Below are 16479 nucleotides of genomic sequence, written 5' to 3' on the forward strand. Positions count from 1 at the left end.
TCAAAGAGATATTGGCGTTCTGGTATTCCCTGAAGCACTATTCATAATAGTCAAGCTATGGAAACAACCTAAATGTTCATTGACAGACAAATGGAAAGCAGTGTTCTTAAAGACACTGGGAAGGCAGGCATAGTATAGTGAGCTTTCAATTGGGGTTCTCTTACATTCCCCACTAGAAATCTAACAGAGCAGAGTCTTATCAACTGTGAATGAGGAAGGAGTTGAGGATTTGTTTTTCCTTGGGTTGTGGAAGGCAGCTCATGGTAATGTCTTCAGCTCTAGTTTCCAAAGGAAACCATGTATGTATTCTTATCCATAGTAAAACAAGGCCACATTCTACAAGCAGTAGTAAAAATCTATTTGCAATGATATGTTTATGTTATCTCTCTTCTTTGGAAAAGTCTGGGTCTAATGTAGACCATATAAAATTATTATTGTTCTTCATGGCTACCACTTAATTATACAAGCTTTCGTCTCCATTAGCACAAGGCATGGACGTTTTGTTTATTATCTTTGAGAAGTTATATCTTTCAAACTAAGCATTTTTCATACTTAGCCAAGTAATTTTCTCCAGCCTTGTAGAAAGTGAGTCTTCTTTATAACATATGAAGTACTTCCAAACAGAGAATTTTTTTTTTTTTTTTTTTTTTTTTTTTGAGACGGAGTCTCACACTGTCGCCCAGGCTGGAGTGCAGTGGCGCGATCTGGGCTCACTGCAAGCTCTGCCTCCCGGGTTCACGCCATTCTCCTGCCTCAGCCTCCCGAGTAGCTGGGACTACAGATGCCCACCACCACGCCCGGCTAATTTCTTGTATTTTTAGTAGAGATGGGGTTTCACTGTGTTAGCCAGGATGGTCTCGATCTCCTGACCTTGTGATCCACCTGCCTTGGCCTCCCAATGTGCTGGGATTACAGGCGTGAGCCACCGCACCCGGCCTCAAACAGAGAATTGTAAAAGACAAGGAGCTAATAAGAATTTTTCCTCTACGCTTCCCTTATTATCACCTCTGCATTCTTCTCTCATCCCACAGTTTTTCCTCAGTAATTCATCAAATTTCAGGATATGTATAGCTGCATATTTCTGCTCCTCAGGACACTATTACAATTGAAAGACAGTTTTCAGGATTTTGAAAATCTTTTCCTTCAAAAATTGTCCCTTAAACCTTGAGCATACCTCCTGGCTTGGTGGTGACAAGGATGTTGCTATGGCAACTGGAAGACTGATTCTACACGTCCATCACCAGCTTTCATGTCACCCACACTTGAATGAAAATTTTAGCTCATTACAGTAAGTGAAAGTGTACAAAACAATGACTGTCAAATCCACCCACTCAGCTAAAGGAAAACTTCAGGGTGTAGGGGGAACACTCATTTCAGAAAGGATTTTGCCTAATCTCTTGTTTCTAATTTAAATATTCTCATTTATTGTGCCATGCCAGTGTTAGACTTTTCCATTACAGAATACATCTTCATTTCTAGTGTTTCAGATTTGTTATTTTAGGGCTGCCAAAACAAAACAAAAGAAAACAAAAAGCAGCTTTAAATACTTGTTTTCTATTGTGGTTTGCAACGTTGTTTGGTATAATAAGGTCTATTTTTTCTTTTGATTTCTAAGATTTCTGCTGGAAACTCTGACGAAGAACATACGTCTGCCAAAATCACTCCCAGGAGAAATGTTGGAACCGTTACATTTAGTTTTACTATCCAACATATTAAAATAGTTACCCATAGCACATATTACTAAACACTGTATCAGTGAAGTTTAAGATGTTTAATACATATTTAAAATATATCACAAGCTATGTAGAAAGATACTTAGAGCTTCCTATTGAGGTAGCTAACTAGTTAAGTAATTTTGCTAACATATTAAAGAATCACTACAAATTACTTTCTCCAGTACTTAATTTTTCCATGCCACATCACAAAAATGATTACTCTTATCTGAGACACTGGAATGAATCTTCTTCTACTAATATTTATATGTGTACAAATGCATGACACATACTGTCCATATCACCAATTTTTATGACAATGCTGGCAGTAATAATTGTCTTTGTAATTATACAATGAATTGTTTAAGAGATTAGCTATTACTGATTCTTGTTAACTCTACATTAGATACAATACATATTTCTCAATCATGAAAGAGAAGAGATGGAATGCATGGAACACAAGAGTGGTTTTCTTGAACACAAAGCTATGGATCAAATTGGAGAGATGATGTGATGTGGTTGAAAAGAGCACAGCGGGGAGGAGGCCGAATTTTCACTCCTAAGTATGCCCACAGTTGTGTAACCTGCAAGTCACTTAGCTCGCTGCAGACTCAGTATACTCATCATAAAATGAGAATCTTGTTTTAGACAAATCTAAGATCTCTTCTTTCTCTGCCATTCTATGGTTCTAGCTTCATATGCTTTTTATTTTTATCTGAATCAATATACTCCCTCATCCACTTCCAAATCAGCTCTTCCTCAGTACTATCTGTCTTTTTCAGGGTCACACCATCATCTCAGGAGGGAAGCAATGGAGTCATTGACTCACCTTCACCCCCACAGTAGGCAGCACCTCCCTGCAGCCCATTTCTGTTTCCTTTGATATGCTGTTCAGATCTCTCTAAAGATGCCTCTTTATCTCAGACACCCATTGGCCCATGGCCTTCTGTCTGACATCTCTGACTCGTTGCATACCCACCCATTCGTCCTGCATACTGATCCCAGGCAACATTCTTAAATTTAACTTTATATTTTAATGCCTTTAAGCTTTTTTTATCTATTATTACAGTAATAAATTCTCATTTTAGAAAATTTGGAATCATAAAGAACAAAGTAGAGCCCACATATAAATTTCATTTTGTTGGTACTGCCTTTTTCCTTTTTTTCTGCTGAATCATTCATTTTATGCTTAATGATTTAAAATCAGAGCACTTGGATTATTACGGTTATTAATTCTTAGTCATATATTTTGCTAATATGTTTTTCTGGTTGGTGTTTGCCTTTTATATTTGCGTGTAGATAGAGATATTTGCCAGAGATAGAGCTATATTTAGGAGAGTTGGGGCAGGCGCCCAATAGCATGATCAGTGTTCTCTGCATCTTCTTCCTTTTAGTTATATTCTCTGCATTTTTAGTTAGTATTCTGTGCATTTTCTTCCTTTTAGTTATTGACCTCATCCTTTCCTATCACAATTGCCTCTGTATAACCCCTCATCACCCCCAACCACTTTTGGTTTATGTCATTCTAGAATAGCAACCCATGAAAAAAGAGGGTTTTTTCTTCCAGAGGTTGTAGATCAGTCCCAGGAAAGGAAGCTGACTGACCTTCAGTCACTTGCCAGGAGGATGGGATACCCTTTGGCCAAACCAAAGTCATATGGCTATAACCGTGTGTGTGTAGAGGGAGAGGGGAGATGGGGGAAGAGATTTGAAGAAATGGTCAGTGGGGTAGCACTGCAATTGGCAGTCCCACAACTGCCACTTAGATTGACAGTTGGAGTGATTCCACAAAGGAAGGGATACCAATGTACAAAAACTAGATATGTCTACCATAAGAGCATTCATTAAAGAACCAGGTTTATATCTCTGTATTTTAAAAATAGAGGTATCTTGTCTTCTCTCACAGTGAGTTTGATATTTTACTTATAAAGAGATGAAAATGTCACTGACATCTGAACAGTTACTTCAAGATTTTTTGTATGCCTAACAATAATTGTATGGAATTTCCTCTAGTGTCTTAAAAACTTAAAAACAGTGTCTTAAAAACATCTCTCTTTATGTTTATAATTTCCTTTACGATGGATTATTTATAATTGGATTTTTCCTTATTACAGAAGTCATACTTTTTTATTTTAGAATACTTGAAAGATGTTATAGTTATTTTTAAAAATTTTTATAAATTTATGGGACACAAGTCTAATTTTGTTACATGGATATATTGTATAGTGGTGAAGTCAGGATTTTCAGTGTGAGCTTTTGCTCTTTAATAAACACAGAATACAATTTAAAATAATTTATTAACCCACTACCCAGAGAAAACCACTGTTAGTATTTTAGTATGTATTTAGTGCAAAGTCTATTGGTAAATAGAAAGCCTGATCCCATATATGCTTTCCAGGTGAAGGTATCAGGTGGGATTTTGTTTTGCATGTGTTTTGCAGTTGCTGTATTAAGGCCACCAGTGCCTAGAATAAAGAAAGCGTGGATATACTGTCAACATAAAAATATTAAAACTGACATTGGAAAGGAAATTGTTGACAATGTTGGTGCTGAATTTATGTCTCACATTCTAGGAGACGTTATTGCATAAAAGTAAATTTATCCTTAATCAGAATGTAAAAAGGATCCTCTAATTTCAAAATGAGGTTCATTAGGATCTTGAATGGGAGGAAAAACATTTAGGTACAACCATTTCAGCCTAAAATTGCAGCAGAAAAAATATTGAAAGAGATGCAACAGGCTCTAGGCTTTGACTTACATTATTTTATGATGTGAGAATGGAAGATTAACATTTTTAAAGCCAGAAGGAGAATGTATGTGTGCAACCATGCTGATATTGATTCGTATTTTAAAATTTAGTTTTAAATGTAACCAATAATATAATTCCCATAGAAGCCTGACTTTTTAGGCCTTCATGTGTTGCTTGTTTGTTTTGTCCTTAGCACCTGGACTGAATTGGTCCCAAATGGAGTGTTAATTTTCACTGAAGTGTTTACAAAATGAAGCCCCTTTCTCTATTTTTCTCTGTTCATTTCTTTTTGTTTTGTTTTGTTTTGTTTTCTTCCAAGATACACGCCTGAACTTTCCTGTCTGGCTCTTGAGTTGTTGCCAACCTGACAGAAAGCCAGCTGGCAGAGGAAACTGATGTGGTGCCGTGTTCATTAGCAATTTACATTTCCCAACATGCAAAATGCTTTAGAGTTTTAATTTTTGAAGCTTTTTTAAAGCCAAATTATACTGTAAAATGACTAAACTCTTTATTTCCTTATTTGTGTTGTGGTAGTTAAGAAAACAGTTACATCTGTACTGTTCTTCTCACATAGTGATATACAATTTGGGGGTTCTTTTCCATACAAATCACCACCTTGCAAAGAATTCAATCTTTGGCCAAGAAAGTTTTCTTCATAGTTAAAATGTGACTGGATACATGCTAACTGGGAATGCACAGCCCTTCTGTGAAATCATAGAAACAGTGCACCATAAAAACAATAACACTGTAGTTATAGTTCATGGTATTTTGGTCATCTCTTTCGTGGATAAGAAGTGAAGCACATATTTTCATATATTTTGAAAATGTAGGATGCTTTAAATTTTGTTCCCAGAAACATATTTCAAGGCACCAATTTATTCTGTAAATGTATCTTTATTATTTTTTTAAACTTTAATCTCTTGCTTACCATTCCCTTTCACCCCTCCTCCCCTCCTAACCTTACAGCTCTCCAAGAGAAATCAGAAAACATACACATACTATATCTTATAACTGGTCACCTTGGGAGGCTGCACATTGTATTCTTGATTATTTCAAGTTGTTCTCCTTGGAAACGCAGAAGCCCAGACAAAATGACATCATTTGAGATGAGTACATGCCTTTTATTTTAGAAATGAACATTTAATGGCTTTTGACTTTGAGGTGATTATAGCATTTCAGAGCAGCAGCCCTTCCAGATATTAGAATGGAAGTGTTGAAGCTGTTATACATCAGGTCAGCTATATACAGAATTTAGAACAGAACAAAAGCCATCAGGATATATTTGTTGGAATTTTTTGATGGAGTATGTGCATGTAAAAATCAAAATATCAACTTCTTAATTACTTAGTATTATCTTTACGTTTTTTCTTGAGCCAATTTATGTCAAAATTTATTTTAATGTCAGATTCAACAAATGAAAACAATTCTGGGAACGTGCATATATTGGATTTTTTATTGGCTTTTTTTTTTTTTTTTTAGGACATGGCCCTTGTTCAAAAATGCACATGATTGGGCTAAAAACAACAACAAAAAAAAAAACAACAAAAAAAAACTGGGTTATTACTTTCCAGGGTAGAGAGGAGCTAGAAATGGTTACCAAATAGTGTGCTACACCCACCATGTCCTCTCTGTCTGGACCAAAGTGACACACCCCTCCACACTGGACTTTTCAGAGCAGCAGCAGGTCATTTTTCCGTGGCCAGTTTCTTAGTCTGGAGGCCATTTTTTTCTTTCATTCCCTCTGTCCCAGACACAGGCCTTGCAGTTCCTTAAATATATTATACTGCCTGAGATACTAAGTGCTTGCAAGAGCAGTTCTCTCCAACTCATTCCCCAGCCCAGCCCAGCTCAGCTAACCATTTCCGAGCTCAGCTCAGACAACTCCTGAGATCAGCCTTCTCTGACCCTCCAGACCAGCTCAATTCCTCCCAACCCCATTGTGTGTCGTAAAGTGAACAAAGTTTATTACGTATTTGTGTGTTACTTTGATTAGTGTCTGCCTTCCCTCCAGGATCATAAACCCTGTGAATTTTGCTCAACGTTGTATCTCAAGCACCAGTTGTGCTGGGGGGTGGGGGGGGGGGGCGGCGTACATAGAAGACTCTTAATAAATATTTATTGCATGAATAAAGGAATAAGAAAGAAGCTGATTGCGTTTCAGAGTTTCCTCTGATGCTGTGCAACAGGGCAAATATTTTGCAAGTTTACCAGATGAACTTAGCTTTGGAGAATAGAAAGTTTGGTTGAAGAAGGAAATGAAACATAAAAGGAAACCATGAGTTTTGGATGAGAGTTTTTAAATCCCGTTGTTTGAAATATAGTGAAGAAAATATTTCATGAAATGAAAACAAGTCACATCAGCTGTTAGTGGAACTGTTGCTTTGTGTTTTAATATTTTTACATGACCAGATTTTTAAATTCTGAAGTTTTGGGTTAAATTAGCTGCTTCTTTCTCTACCTGTTCAGGTTTTTTTCTTCTTTATTGCTTTTCTCTTCTTTCCTTTTGTCCCCACATCTTGTTTTCCTGGTCAGGTACTGAGCACTCCATTCAGCCAACACATGGAATGCAAAATGTTTTTTTTAAAACCCATCTTTTAATCCTCTGGTTCTCTGAAGGTTTTTTTCCCAACCTGATTATAATAGGAATGAAACAGGCCAAATAACTTTTTGGGAGGAACTCAGGGAGAAAGAGGAGTGCTCTCTGCCGAGACGGTGATTCTCGGGAATCCTGCTTTCCCTGCAGGTGTGGCTCACCCACACAACTTGTACTCTGTAGTTAAGTGGGCAAATTATTTGTCCCACGTGTGAGGGACCTGCAAGGTACCAGTTTTAAGGAGGAAAGTAAATTCCATTTGTACACCATCATTTAAAAACCGGTGTAAGGATGGGCACAGTGGCTCACACTTGTAATCCCAGCACTTTGGAAGGCTGAGGCGGGCAGATCACTTGAAGCCAGGAGTTGGAGGCCAGCCTGGCCAACATGGCAAAACCCTGTCTCTATTAAAAATACAAAAATTAGCTGGGCATGGTGGCACATGCCTGTAATCCCAGCCACTCAGGAAGCTGAGGCAGAAGAATTACTTGAACCCGGGAGGCGGAGTTTGCAGTGAGTCGAGATCACACCACTGCACTTCCAGCCTGGGCGACAGAGCAAGACTCTGTCTCAAAACAAACAAACAAAAAACAATGTAATGTAACTTAACACAATCTGCCATTTTAAAGTGACAAAAGTATCTGTTCTTTCATCTTCTTTCTCTCCTCTCCTTTCAACCGATTATTATGGAAGAACAACTGTGCATCTAAGGTGGTACTGGCAAAGGGTCAATAGTAGAGTAGGCAAGGTGTGTGTTGCCATGGAGCTTACTTTTATGGGGAAAGTGTCTCTCATGAATGCCACAGATATCCCTTAGTTTTAGCGAAACTTCATATTAGTTTTAGCTCAACTTCAACTCTCTGGTTTTCCCTTGAACTCCCTCAGCATGGTCCACTTCCCTTTGTCCTTCATGGGAGAAGTGCCTGTTGGTAGTATACAGCTGCAGCCTCTTTGCAAATGTTCCTTGACAAATCTGTCCTCAGCCAACTTCTGTAGTCCTTTCTGGATGCTCTCCCATACTCTTCCCAACCTGGATGGAACCATCACTCCTGAAACATTTTCTAAAACAACTTCTATTTACACCATATCTGCCCCCTCCCTTTAGTGATCAGGCCCTAAACCCTGCCAGTCAGACATGAAATTGGCATTTCTAAGTTACAGCATCCTATTGGGTAGTCTTTCATTATAACAGAGAAACTAAGAATATATAATGTTTAATATGAAGTGGCAGGAGTGTGTTTGCTCCTAGCCCCAGGTATCTGTTTCCCTGCATATATATAACCTGGGCCCTGCCATCAGGCATGTGTGCCCATTGCCAGAAACATGAGCTTGTGTCCCATCTTCTGAGGTTAGCTACTCAACAGCAGGAAGCTGACTGGCTTGTCTGAGCACTTGCTGCTTTTTTTCCTACATACAGTAGAATATCTAATAAATTTTTGTTGACTGTGATAAACGGGAAAATTTCAAAATGCTAGTAAAAGAGAATAAGAATGAAAAAGGCTTTAGATCAAGATAAATAAAATGTTACTCTTATAATATTATAACCAAAATGATCTCATCTGACATGTTATAATATGCTGGAAGAAGATCCCTTCTGTATTCTCTCCTCAGGATTAAAATAATTTTAGACCATCTCTATCATAAGTTATTTTCCCCAACTGTACTATATTTTAATACCATTTCCTATGCCTAAAATACATTCCCTGTTCCCCATTCTTACCTATAAAACTCCCACTCATTCTTTAAGGTGGAACTCATATGTCACTGCCTTTCTTATTCCTTCCCTAATCATCCCAGCTCAAAATGACCCCTGTGCCTCAGTATTGATTTGTGAGGATCCTAGGGACTTATATTTGTATTGCCACACAGGGTTGAAATGTATCCACATGTGTTCCTTCTCCCTGGGTGATCTTGGGCAAATCACTTAATCTCTCTTTACCTCCATTACTCCATGTCTAAAATGGGGATATAATAGTACCTATCTCATGGGATTGCAGAATATAGTTACTATTGTTGTTTGTTCTCTCTTCTATTAATTAAGTTCCTTAAGAGCAGTGACTGTGTTCTCCACCTTTGCATTTCTAGCTCCCATCTGAAAATGGTGGTGCTGAATGAAGGAATGAACAAAGAGTTTTGACATTTTTATGATGCTCTTCACTTTTCTCTTCTGATTTGGTTTAAACTCAATGGAGGCTAGATTTATAGCTGATCCTTTGGGGTCTAGACCTGGTTCTAGGATGTTAGCTAATGAGGGAAGTATTTGTTAATGACCAATACTTTCTAGAAAAATCTTCTTTCTTCATAAAACTTTGCTTACACTATCATGGACTTTTTTCTCTAATCCTGATAAGCCAAATGTCATAACAATACATCATCTTCTCGACAGTGAGTCTAGTTATTCTTCCCCCAAACCACTTTGTTCATCTAGAATTGAGTCTCCTATTTTTCTTTCACACCTACATATTTGGAACTGATTTTCTTTAATAATAACTTCACAAGAGAAGGACACTTAACCTATGCATAGTTAAGATGAACTTACTTTCTTATGCTTCTTTTCTCAGAAGAAAATTTTATAGTTTGACCCTCAGCTTTCTCTGGCCCAACCTTGTGAAGTTTGGTTATCAGACACTATTAATTTGCCCATATAAGAGGAAGATTTGGTGTCTGTTTGTCAAATACTTGGTCCTGTGTTCCTAGCATGCCAAGCAACACTAATAGGAATTAATATTTATTTTACACCAAAAATGACCAGATACAGCACCAAACCACCCTGTGGGATGACCTAGCTCACTGGTCTCATAGTCTAAAGCAGGAAAGCAATATATCGGACCCTTTAATAGGACAAAGCCCTGCCCCCCAAATATTCTGTTTCTATAGACTCATCACTAGAGTGCACAAAGCCTTTGGACTCTTGCTTCCCGGTATGGGACTGTTGTTACCACAGAGGTACCTATGAAAATCCATTTTAATTCTCCTCTAGATGGAGTGGTTTCCAAGCACCATTCTGCAAGCCAGAATCACCTGAGATGGTTGTTAAAAATACAGCTTTACAGGTCCTACCCTAGACCTACTGAATCAGAAAGCTGAGGAGGCCTGTCTGAAGATCTGTGTGGAACTGGAGCAGTGTGTTCTGTCTGGAGCTCCCTTGATCAAGCATGAGGAATGGCTTTCCTTTGAGACATCATCTCACTTGAGCTGCCCAGCACCTTGCCCTTTCTTCTGGAGCAATTAAGGTCCTAGGTCAATGAATGGGGTGAGAGTTGTGTTCTTGGAGGGGATCAGTGGAGGTTTTGGGTTTTAGTAGCATTTTGGGCATCAACGAGCATCACCTCTTAATAGGCACACAACTGGCAACTTGCTAACAATGTTTGTCAGTGCCTCCCCCCAACCCCCATCTCATGTTAGCAGCAAGGTAACCCTTAGGGCACTGGTTTGGCTGTTTCCTCAGCTGTCTCTGGCACTGGACAGTCCCCACTGTGGATTTCCATGGTCTCACAGTCACCTATTCATGCATTCCCTCTCTCTTCCCATCTCCTTGGCCAAACCGGAAACATTTAAAAACCTAACCTGGGAGTGAGAAAGCTCTATATGTACACAGCCTAATCTTTTTGCCCTTTGCTTAGATTAATGTTGTTTAAACTTAATGTTCAAGTGTTTGCAAATCTTGCTTTCTGTTTCTGCAGAAAATAATTCATGTCTAGCTATCAGGCTAGGATAGGGTGGAAATGGGGGGACAGAAACATACCTTGCAACAGGAGAAATGAAAATGAAAACTGTAAATATCCAGCATGCTATTCTTCATTGAAAATGTGAATCTGTAATGAAAATTTTGTCTGGAGAGAGTGGGTCAGCAAAGAAGTCCTTCAATAGCCATTTAATAGGAGCAGTAAGGAGTATTGGACAGGAATTTTACATATGTTCCAAATAATCTCACAGTTCAGAAATAAGCCCTAATTTTTTTGTATGAGTAAGCCCTAAGTTTATTATGTTAAAAATATAAAATAATATAAAATTAAAAATAAAAAACATGAAAATAATATAAAAATAAGTTTACCATAATAATATTAAACATGAAAACATTTAGAGTAAGTACAGCTGCCATTTACTGAGTGCCTATAAAATGCCTTGTGTACTTTCCCTCATTATACCTCATGGCAATCCTGTGAAGTAGGTGTTACCACCCAGTTTACAAATGAGGAAGACTGGGCTTAGAGAGGTGAACTGACTTATGTGACATCACAAAACTATTAGGTGAAAAAATTACAATTCAAATGTAGGCCCATCTGGAGTCAAAGTCTGAGTTCTTTATGTCTGCCTGTATTGCCTACTAATTCTGGACCAAGAGGCTCCGACATTCCCTCCCCACCTATTTATTCTGCTTATTTCTCTTTGTTTATTGTGACACAGCTGTGCCATTTAGTGGCTGAAGTTCTTGGCAGGACAGGGTTTATGCTGAGGCTCTTCCTTCCCTTTCATGGTGAGTGAGCTGGGGCTTGTCACCATGTCAGGGTTCGGAGGTCAGAGTTCAGGATTTTTTTTTTTTTAGACGGAGTCTCGCTCTGTCACCCAGGCTGAAGTGCAGTGGCATGATCTCAGCTCACTGCAACCTTTGCCTCCTGAGTTCAAGCAATTCTCCTTTCTCAGCCTCCTGAGTAACTGGGATTATATGTGCCCACCACCATGCCCAGCTAATTTTTGTATTTTTAGTGGAGATGGGGTTTCGCCTTGTTGGCCAGGCTGGTCTCAAACTGCTGACCTCGGGTGATCCACCCGCCTCAGCCTCCCGAAGGGCTGGGATTACAGGCATGAGCCACTGCGCCAAGACTAGGGTTCAGAATGTTTTTTGCTTGGCACCAAAGTGCGTGAGTCTTGGGAAGTTTATTCCTTAGGTGATTCCATCAGGTCAGTATTGGGTTCAAATGGATAATGTGATGTGATGATGGCAGCTGAAATTAAAAGCAAGAACTCACTTTGGGGGAAAAAAAAACAAGAAAAATAAGAGTGACCTTGGTAGCTGCTTATATTAGCATTCTTGATTAATGTCTGCTTTTAAAAAATCACACTGGTAATACAGCTATAATCATTGTACCAGTCACAACCAATTAGTTATGTTTATGTAATATGAAACAATATGCAGGCAGGGCTGCCTGGGATCCCACTTTCTTCCACAAAGGGAGTCAACATCACATGGATTGCCGCTTCTGTCTGTGCCTTGCCTTTGCAGGACACTATTCTGATTGCGACCAGGTCTGTTACGTAAGCACCGCATTCAGTCTGCTCTGCCAGTAAGTCACAAAGTTACTTCTTTTGTGGACGTGGAAGGGACCTGAAAGAACTGTCCATAACAGCATGTTCCCAATTCAATCAGCCTCTATCCTTCTACGCCTCAGAAAAGAAACTGGATGGCAGACTCATAACCAGCAAGCCCTAGCTGTTCTGGAGCCCTGTTTTGTTTGGCCTACTCAGTGTTTGTGATAACTTTCGTTTGGAGCCCAAACTTGAACAATAGAGACTTCACATGAATAGCTGGATTTTGTTTGTGTGTTTCTTTTTGAAAAATGCAAGGAATGGTAGGAATTGGTTGGAGTTGAATCATGGTTGCCCCTTAGAAGGGGCCTGTGCTCCCAGCCCACCCCAGAATCAATCCCTTTCATTCTCTTGTGTTACATGTGGGCCCTTAGGTGCAGTGGAGTTTATGGCCTCTGCTTTCCCTTCACTGGCATGTTTTCCCTCCACCACCCTGTTGGTGGAATACAAGATTATAATGAGCAACAGTTCTGATCAAATTGGAAATAGTTCACTTATCATTGTGTCAATTTTTTGTAAACAGGAACTCAAGATCCACACAGTTATAAGTGTCCTTAGAGGCCCAGAAATGTATCAAGTACCAGATATGGCACATAGTAGCCGCTTGGCAAGCGTCTATTGAGTGAATCTACGAATAGAACTCCTGAGTGTGTGGGGACTCAGGGTCATTTGTTTGGCTGGAAGAAGAGACCTTACAGGGCAGTTTGGGAATATTAATGACACTCTTTAAGTACACAAAGAGTTTGGATGACAGCTAGCAATTTTTTTTCATTTCCATAAAATACAGGATTTTATTTTTATTTTGTGATGGGATACCTTGGCCACGTTATACCAACACCCTTCTGGGGGACATTAAACTTTGGTGACCTTATAAAATTTCAATAAATTTTCTTTTTCTCATCCAAGCAAAATGTCCTCTTGGGTTCAGTTGGGTGTGACGCCTGACAGTCTCTCTAACCTGATACTGTCTATTTCTTCCAGTGTGGACTGTGAAACAGGGACCTCTGTATCTTTGTGCCCCAGAGACATTTGGTGTTAACCATGAATGCTTATACTGTTAATAACATTTAGGTCCTGTCCTACAAGGAAAAATACAAGTTATTAATGCTTCTATCACAGTGATTTAGGACTAGGGCTTCACAGATTGACAGGGTTTGAATCTTCGTTCTACTATTTGTTCATCATGTGGCCCTGAGCAAGTTATATCTCATTGCTGTGCCTTAATTTTCTCATCTGCAAAATGAGTATCCCAGTAGTAAGATCATAGCATAGTTAGAACAACGCCTTAAACATAACCTCCAGTAAATGACAGCTGCCACTCTGGTGGTAATAATGATAGCAGAAGTGATATCTGTCTTAAATTATAAAAATATGCCACTAAGAACTTTTTTTTAATTTGGTTTTTTGTCTCTTTTCCCCCAGCTTTATTGAAGTATAATTGACAAATAAAACTGTGTATATTTAAGGTATAGTTTTTGTCAAATGCATTTATTACTTTGAAGATTGCACAGCCCTTTTGTCACTAGACTATAAAAATATTGGATACATTTTCACCCATTAGTGTATGATTGAGTTGGATTTGGTAAAACAGGAACCCTTCAGGTATGCATAGAAGGGGCCCCTTGCTTTCCTGGTTATGACAGGCAGAGGAGGCCTGTTTGAGGGAAGGTAATTATCTTCCTGCAGTAATTACTTTTCTATAAAAATCCAACACTCTCTCACCCCTGATTACTGAAGGAAAACAAAGCTCTGGTTTCTGTGTGAGCTCCTTGTAGTGAGAGGCCAGCGTTGGAATGTGGTGTGATGTCACTGCTGATTGGCCCCAGGGTTCTGGGTTTCATCTGTGTTATTGGAATACCTCAATTTATCTGTTTTCTACAGGGGATTACAGCACTCTTCAGGGGTTTGGAAAGTTCTGAAATGAAAGCATACTTCAGGGGTAACACATGCCTATACCAAACACTGGCAGTCCTCACAGGGCTAACAGTATATGCTAACCTTATGGAGACTTTATTTTTTTCTTAACCATCAAACCACAGGAGTTTTAAGCTGGCTTTATTACCATCTCTTCCTCTGATCCACTCCCTTACTTACTTTGGGCAGAAACTTTATTTTATTTTTATTTATTTATATTTTGAAACAGTCTCGTTCTGTCGCCCAGGCTGGAGTGCAGTGGTGCAATCTCAGCTCACTGCAGCCACTGCCTCCTGGGTTCAAACTATTCTTGTGCCTCAGCCTCCCGAGTAGCTGGGACCATAGGCACCCACCACCACACCTGGCTTTTTTTTTTTTTTTTTTTTTTTTTTGAGATGGAGTCTCGCTCTGTTGCCCAAGCTGGAGTGCAATGGTGCAATCTCCGCTCACTGCAACCTCTGCCTCCTGGGTTCAAGTGATTCTCCTGCCTCAGCCTCCTGAGTAGCTGGGATTACAGGTATGCACCATCATGCCTAGCTAATGTTTGTATTTTTAGTAGAGACAGGGTTTCACTATGTTGGCCGGGCTGGTCTTGAACTCCTGACTTGAAGTGATTTACCTACCTCGGCTTCCCAAAGTGCTGGGATTACAGGCATGAGCCACCGTGCCCAGCCAGAAACTTGATTTTAGTAGCAAGATTACAAATGTTTATGTTGGGCCTCTTCTTTCCAGTTACTTAAAAATGCATTTCAAGAGTCTACCAAGTAACAGTGAATTCTGTCAGACTTGTTTCCCAAAGTGGCTTTTGTTCCCCCATGTGATATGGATACCCCTGAAACAAAAGCCTTTTATTTTATTTTTTTTTTACGTAGATGCATTGTAGATTATAAGAGGGAATAGATATAGTATGGCAGTTAAAAGGCAGAAGCAGGGAGGGAAGTCTTCTAGAGTCAGAATCGAATGTATCCCTGCTAATTATGCCTGTGACCTTGGCAAGTTCTTACTTTTCAGTTTTGTCCTTTGTAAATCAGGAGTCATTTGTGTCCCGCCCTCTGGGTGGTGGGTAGGATCACTGCTCAGCCCACCCTTAGTAAGCACTCAGCCACTAATATGTTACCTTTATTACTGCTTTACTGTTATTGTACCTTGCTGTAAACTGAATCTGGAAGAAAATTCTACTTATTGCAATTATGAGATGTCATGTTTTCAAAGGATTTTCAAAATACTTTTTTTTCTGATACAAATATTTGATTTATCTCTCTTTGTGATTGAATCTCATTTCAAATTTTATTGACCACCACAGCCTCTTTATTTAATCAATAACTACTCAAAGATGGAGAAATGCAGTCACCAATATGACTTATGTCACTTAATTTTAACTACCAGGAGACCATGAACTGCTTGAGCCAGTCATTTCATCAGTTGTCCCTTATTTACTGAGCACCTACTATGTGCCAGGCAGGAATGGGTTCTGGGAAAACAATGGCAAATAAGAAAAAATCCCCTGCCCTCAAAGAGCCTGTGGTTTAATGGCAACATTACTTCTTACTCGTGTTTGTGTCCATCTCACATTGCATAGTACCTGGCATACAATGCTGATGCTCAATCAAAGTGGGATTGTTTTGGGTGAATTGAGTGCAGCTTAACTGAAATGGAAGTCCAGTGCTCTTTCTGGAAATTTTCTTTAAAAAATTAGGATTTTTCCATGAAAAGACCACCTTGTCTTTATGTTTTATTTATTAACAATCTCAATCCATCTGATTGGATGGAAAAATGAATCTAGCTGATTACTGTTTTCTTGCTTTTTAAAGAAGCCCTTGGCTGTGACTCTATTTATATAAAATTGCATGTGGTGTTTTGGTATATCAAGACATGTTTAAAAGAAGGTTTTTCCAAAATATAAACCAAGGTTGGAGACTTGCTCTTGAACTTTACTGTACTTTACAGCATGATGAGTTCCTTCTCTAGTGTGCACAAAACTCCTGGTCTGCCCACAAACCATCAGCCTTCCCTTCTACACCTCCAGATAAAGAAGAAAGACAGTGGGTGGTGGGATGGGAAGGAGGTGGCGAGAGGAAGTCATATTAGGTGCTTGGCTTTGTATGGAACACTGTATGTGTTTTTTGTTTTTTGTTTTTTTAAATCACCTCTTACCTTTGAGGTAGATAGTGTTGATCACCTGTACAGATAAGGAACCTAAGGCT

The 16479-nt window shown here is 39.1% G+C and overlaps 1 protein-coding gene across 4 annotated transcripts in view; it reads left to right on the forward strand.

The window, feature by feature from the left end:
• SCFD2 (sec1 family domain containing 2) overlaps positions 1–16479 on the forward strand; it is a 500604-nt gene that overhangs the window by 233633 nt on the left and 250492 nt on the right. For 2 of the 4 annotated variants that reach the window (XM_009239998.4, XM_054553177.2), the window contains exon 6: positions 2495–2554. In XM_009239998.4, coding sequence (XP_009238273.2) covers positions 2495–2554 — 60 coding nt within the window. 4 annotated transcript variants of the gene reach the window in all.

This window comes from Pongo abelii, chromosome 3, assembly GCF_028885655.2.
Source record: "Pongo abelii isolate AG06213 chromosome 3, NHGRI_mPonAbe1-v2.0_pri, whole genome shotgun sequence".
Lineage (NCBI taxonomy): Eukaryota > Metazoa > Chordata > Mammalia > Primates > Hominidae > Pongo > Pongo abelii.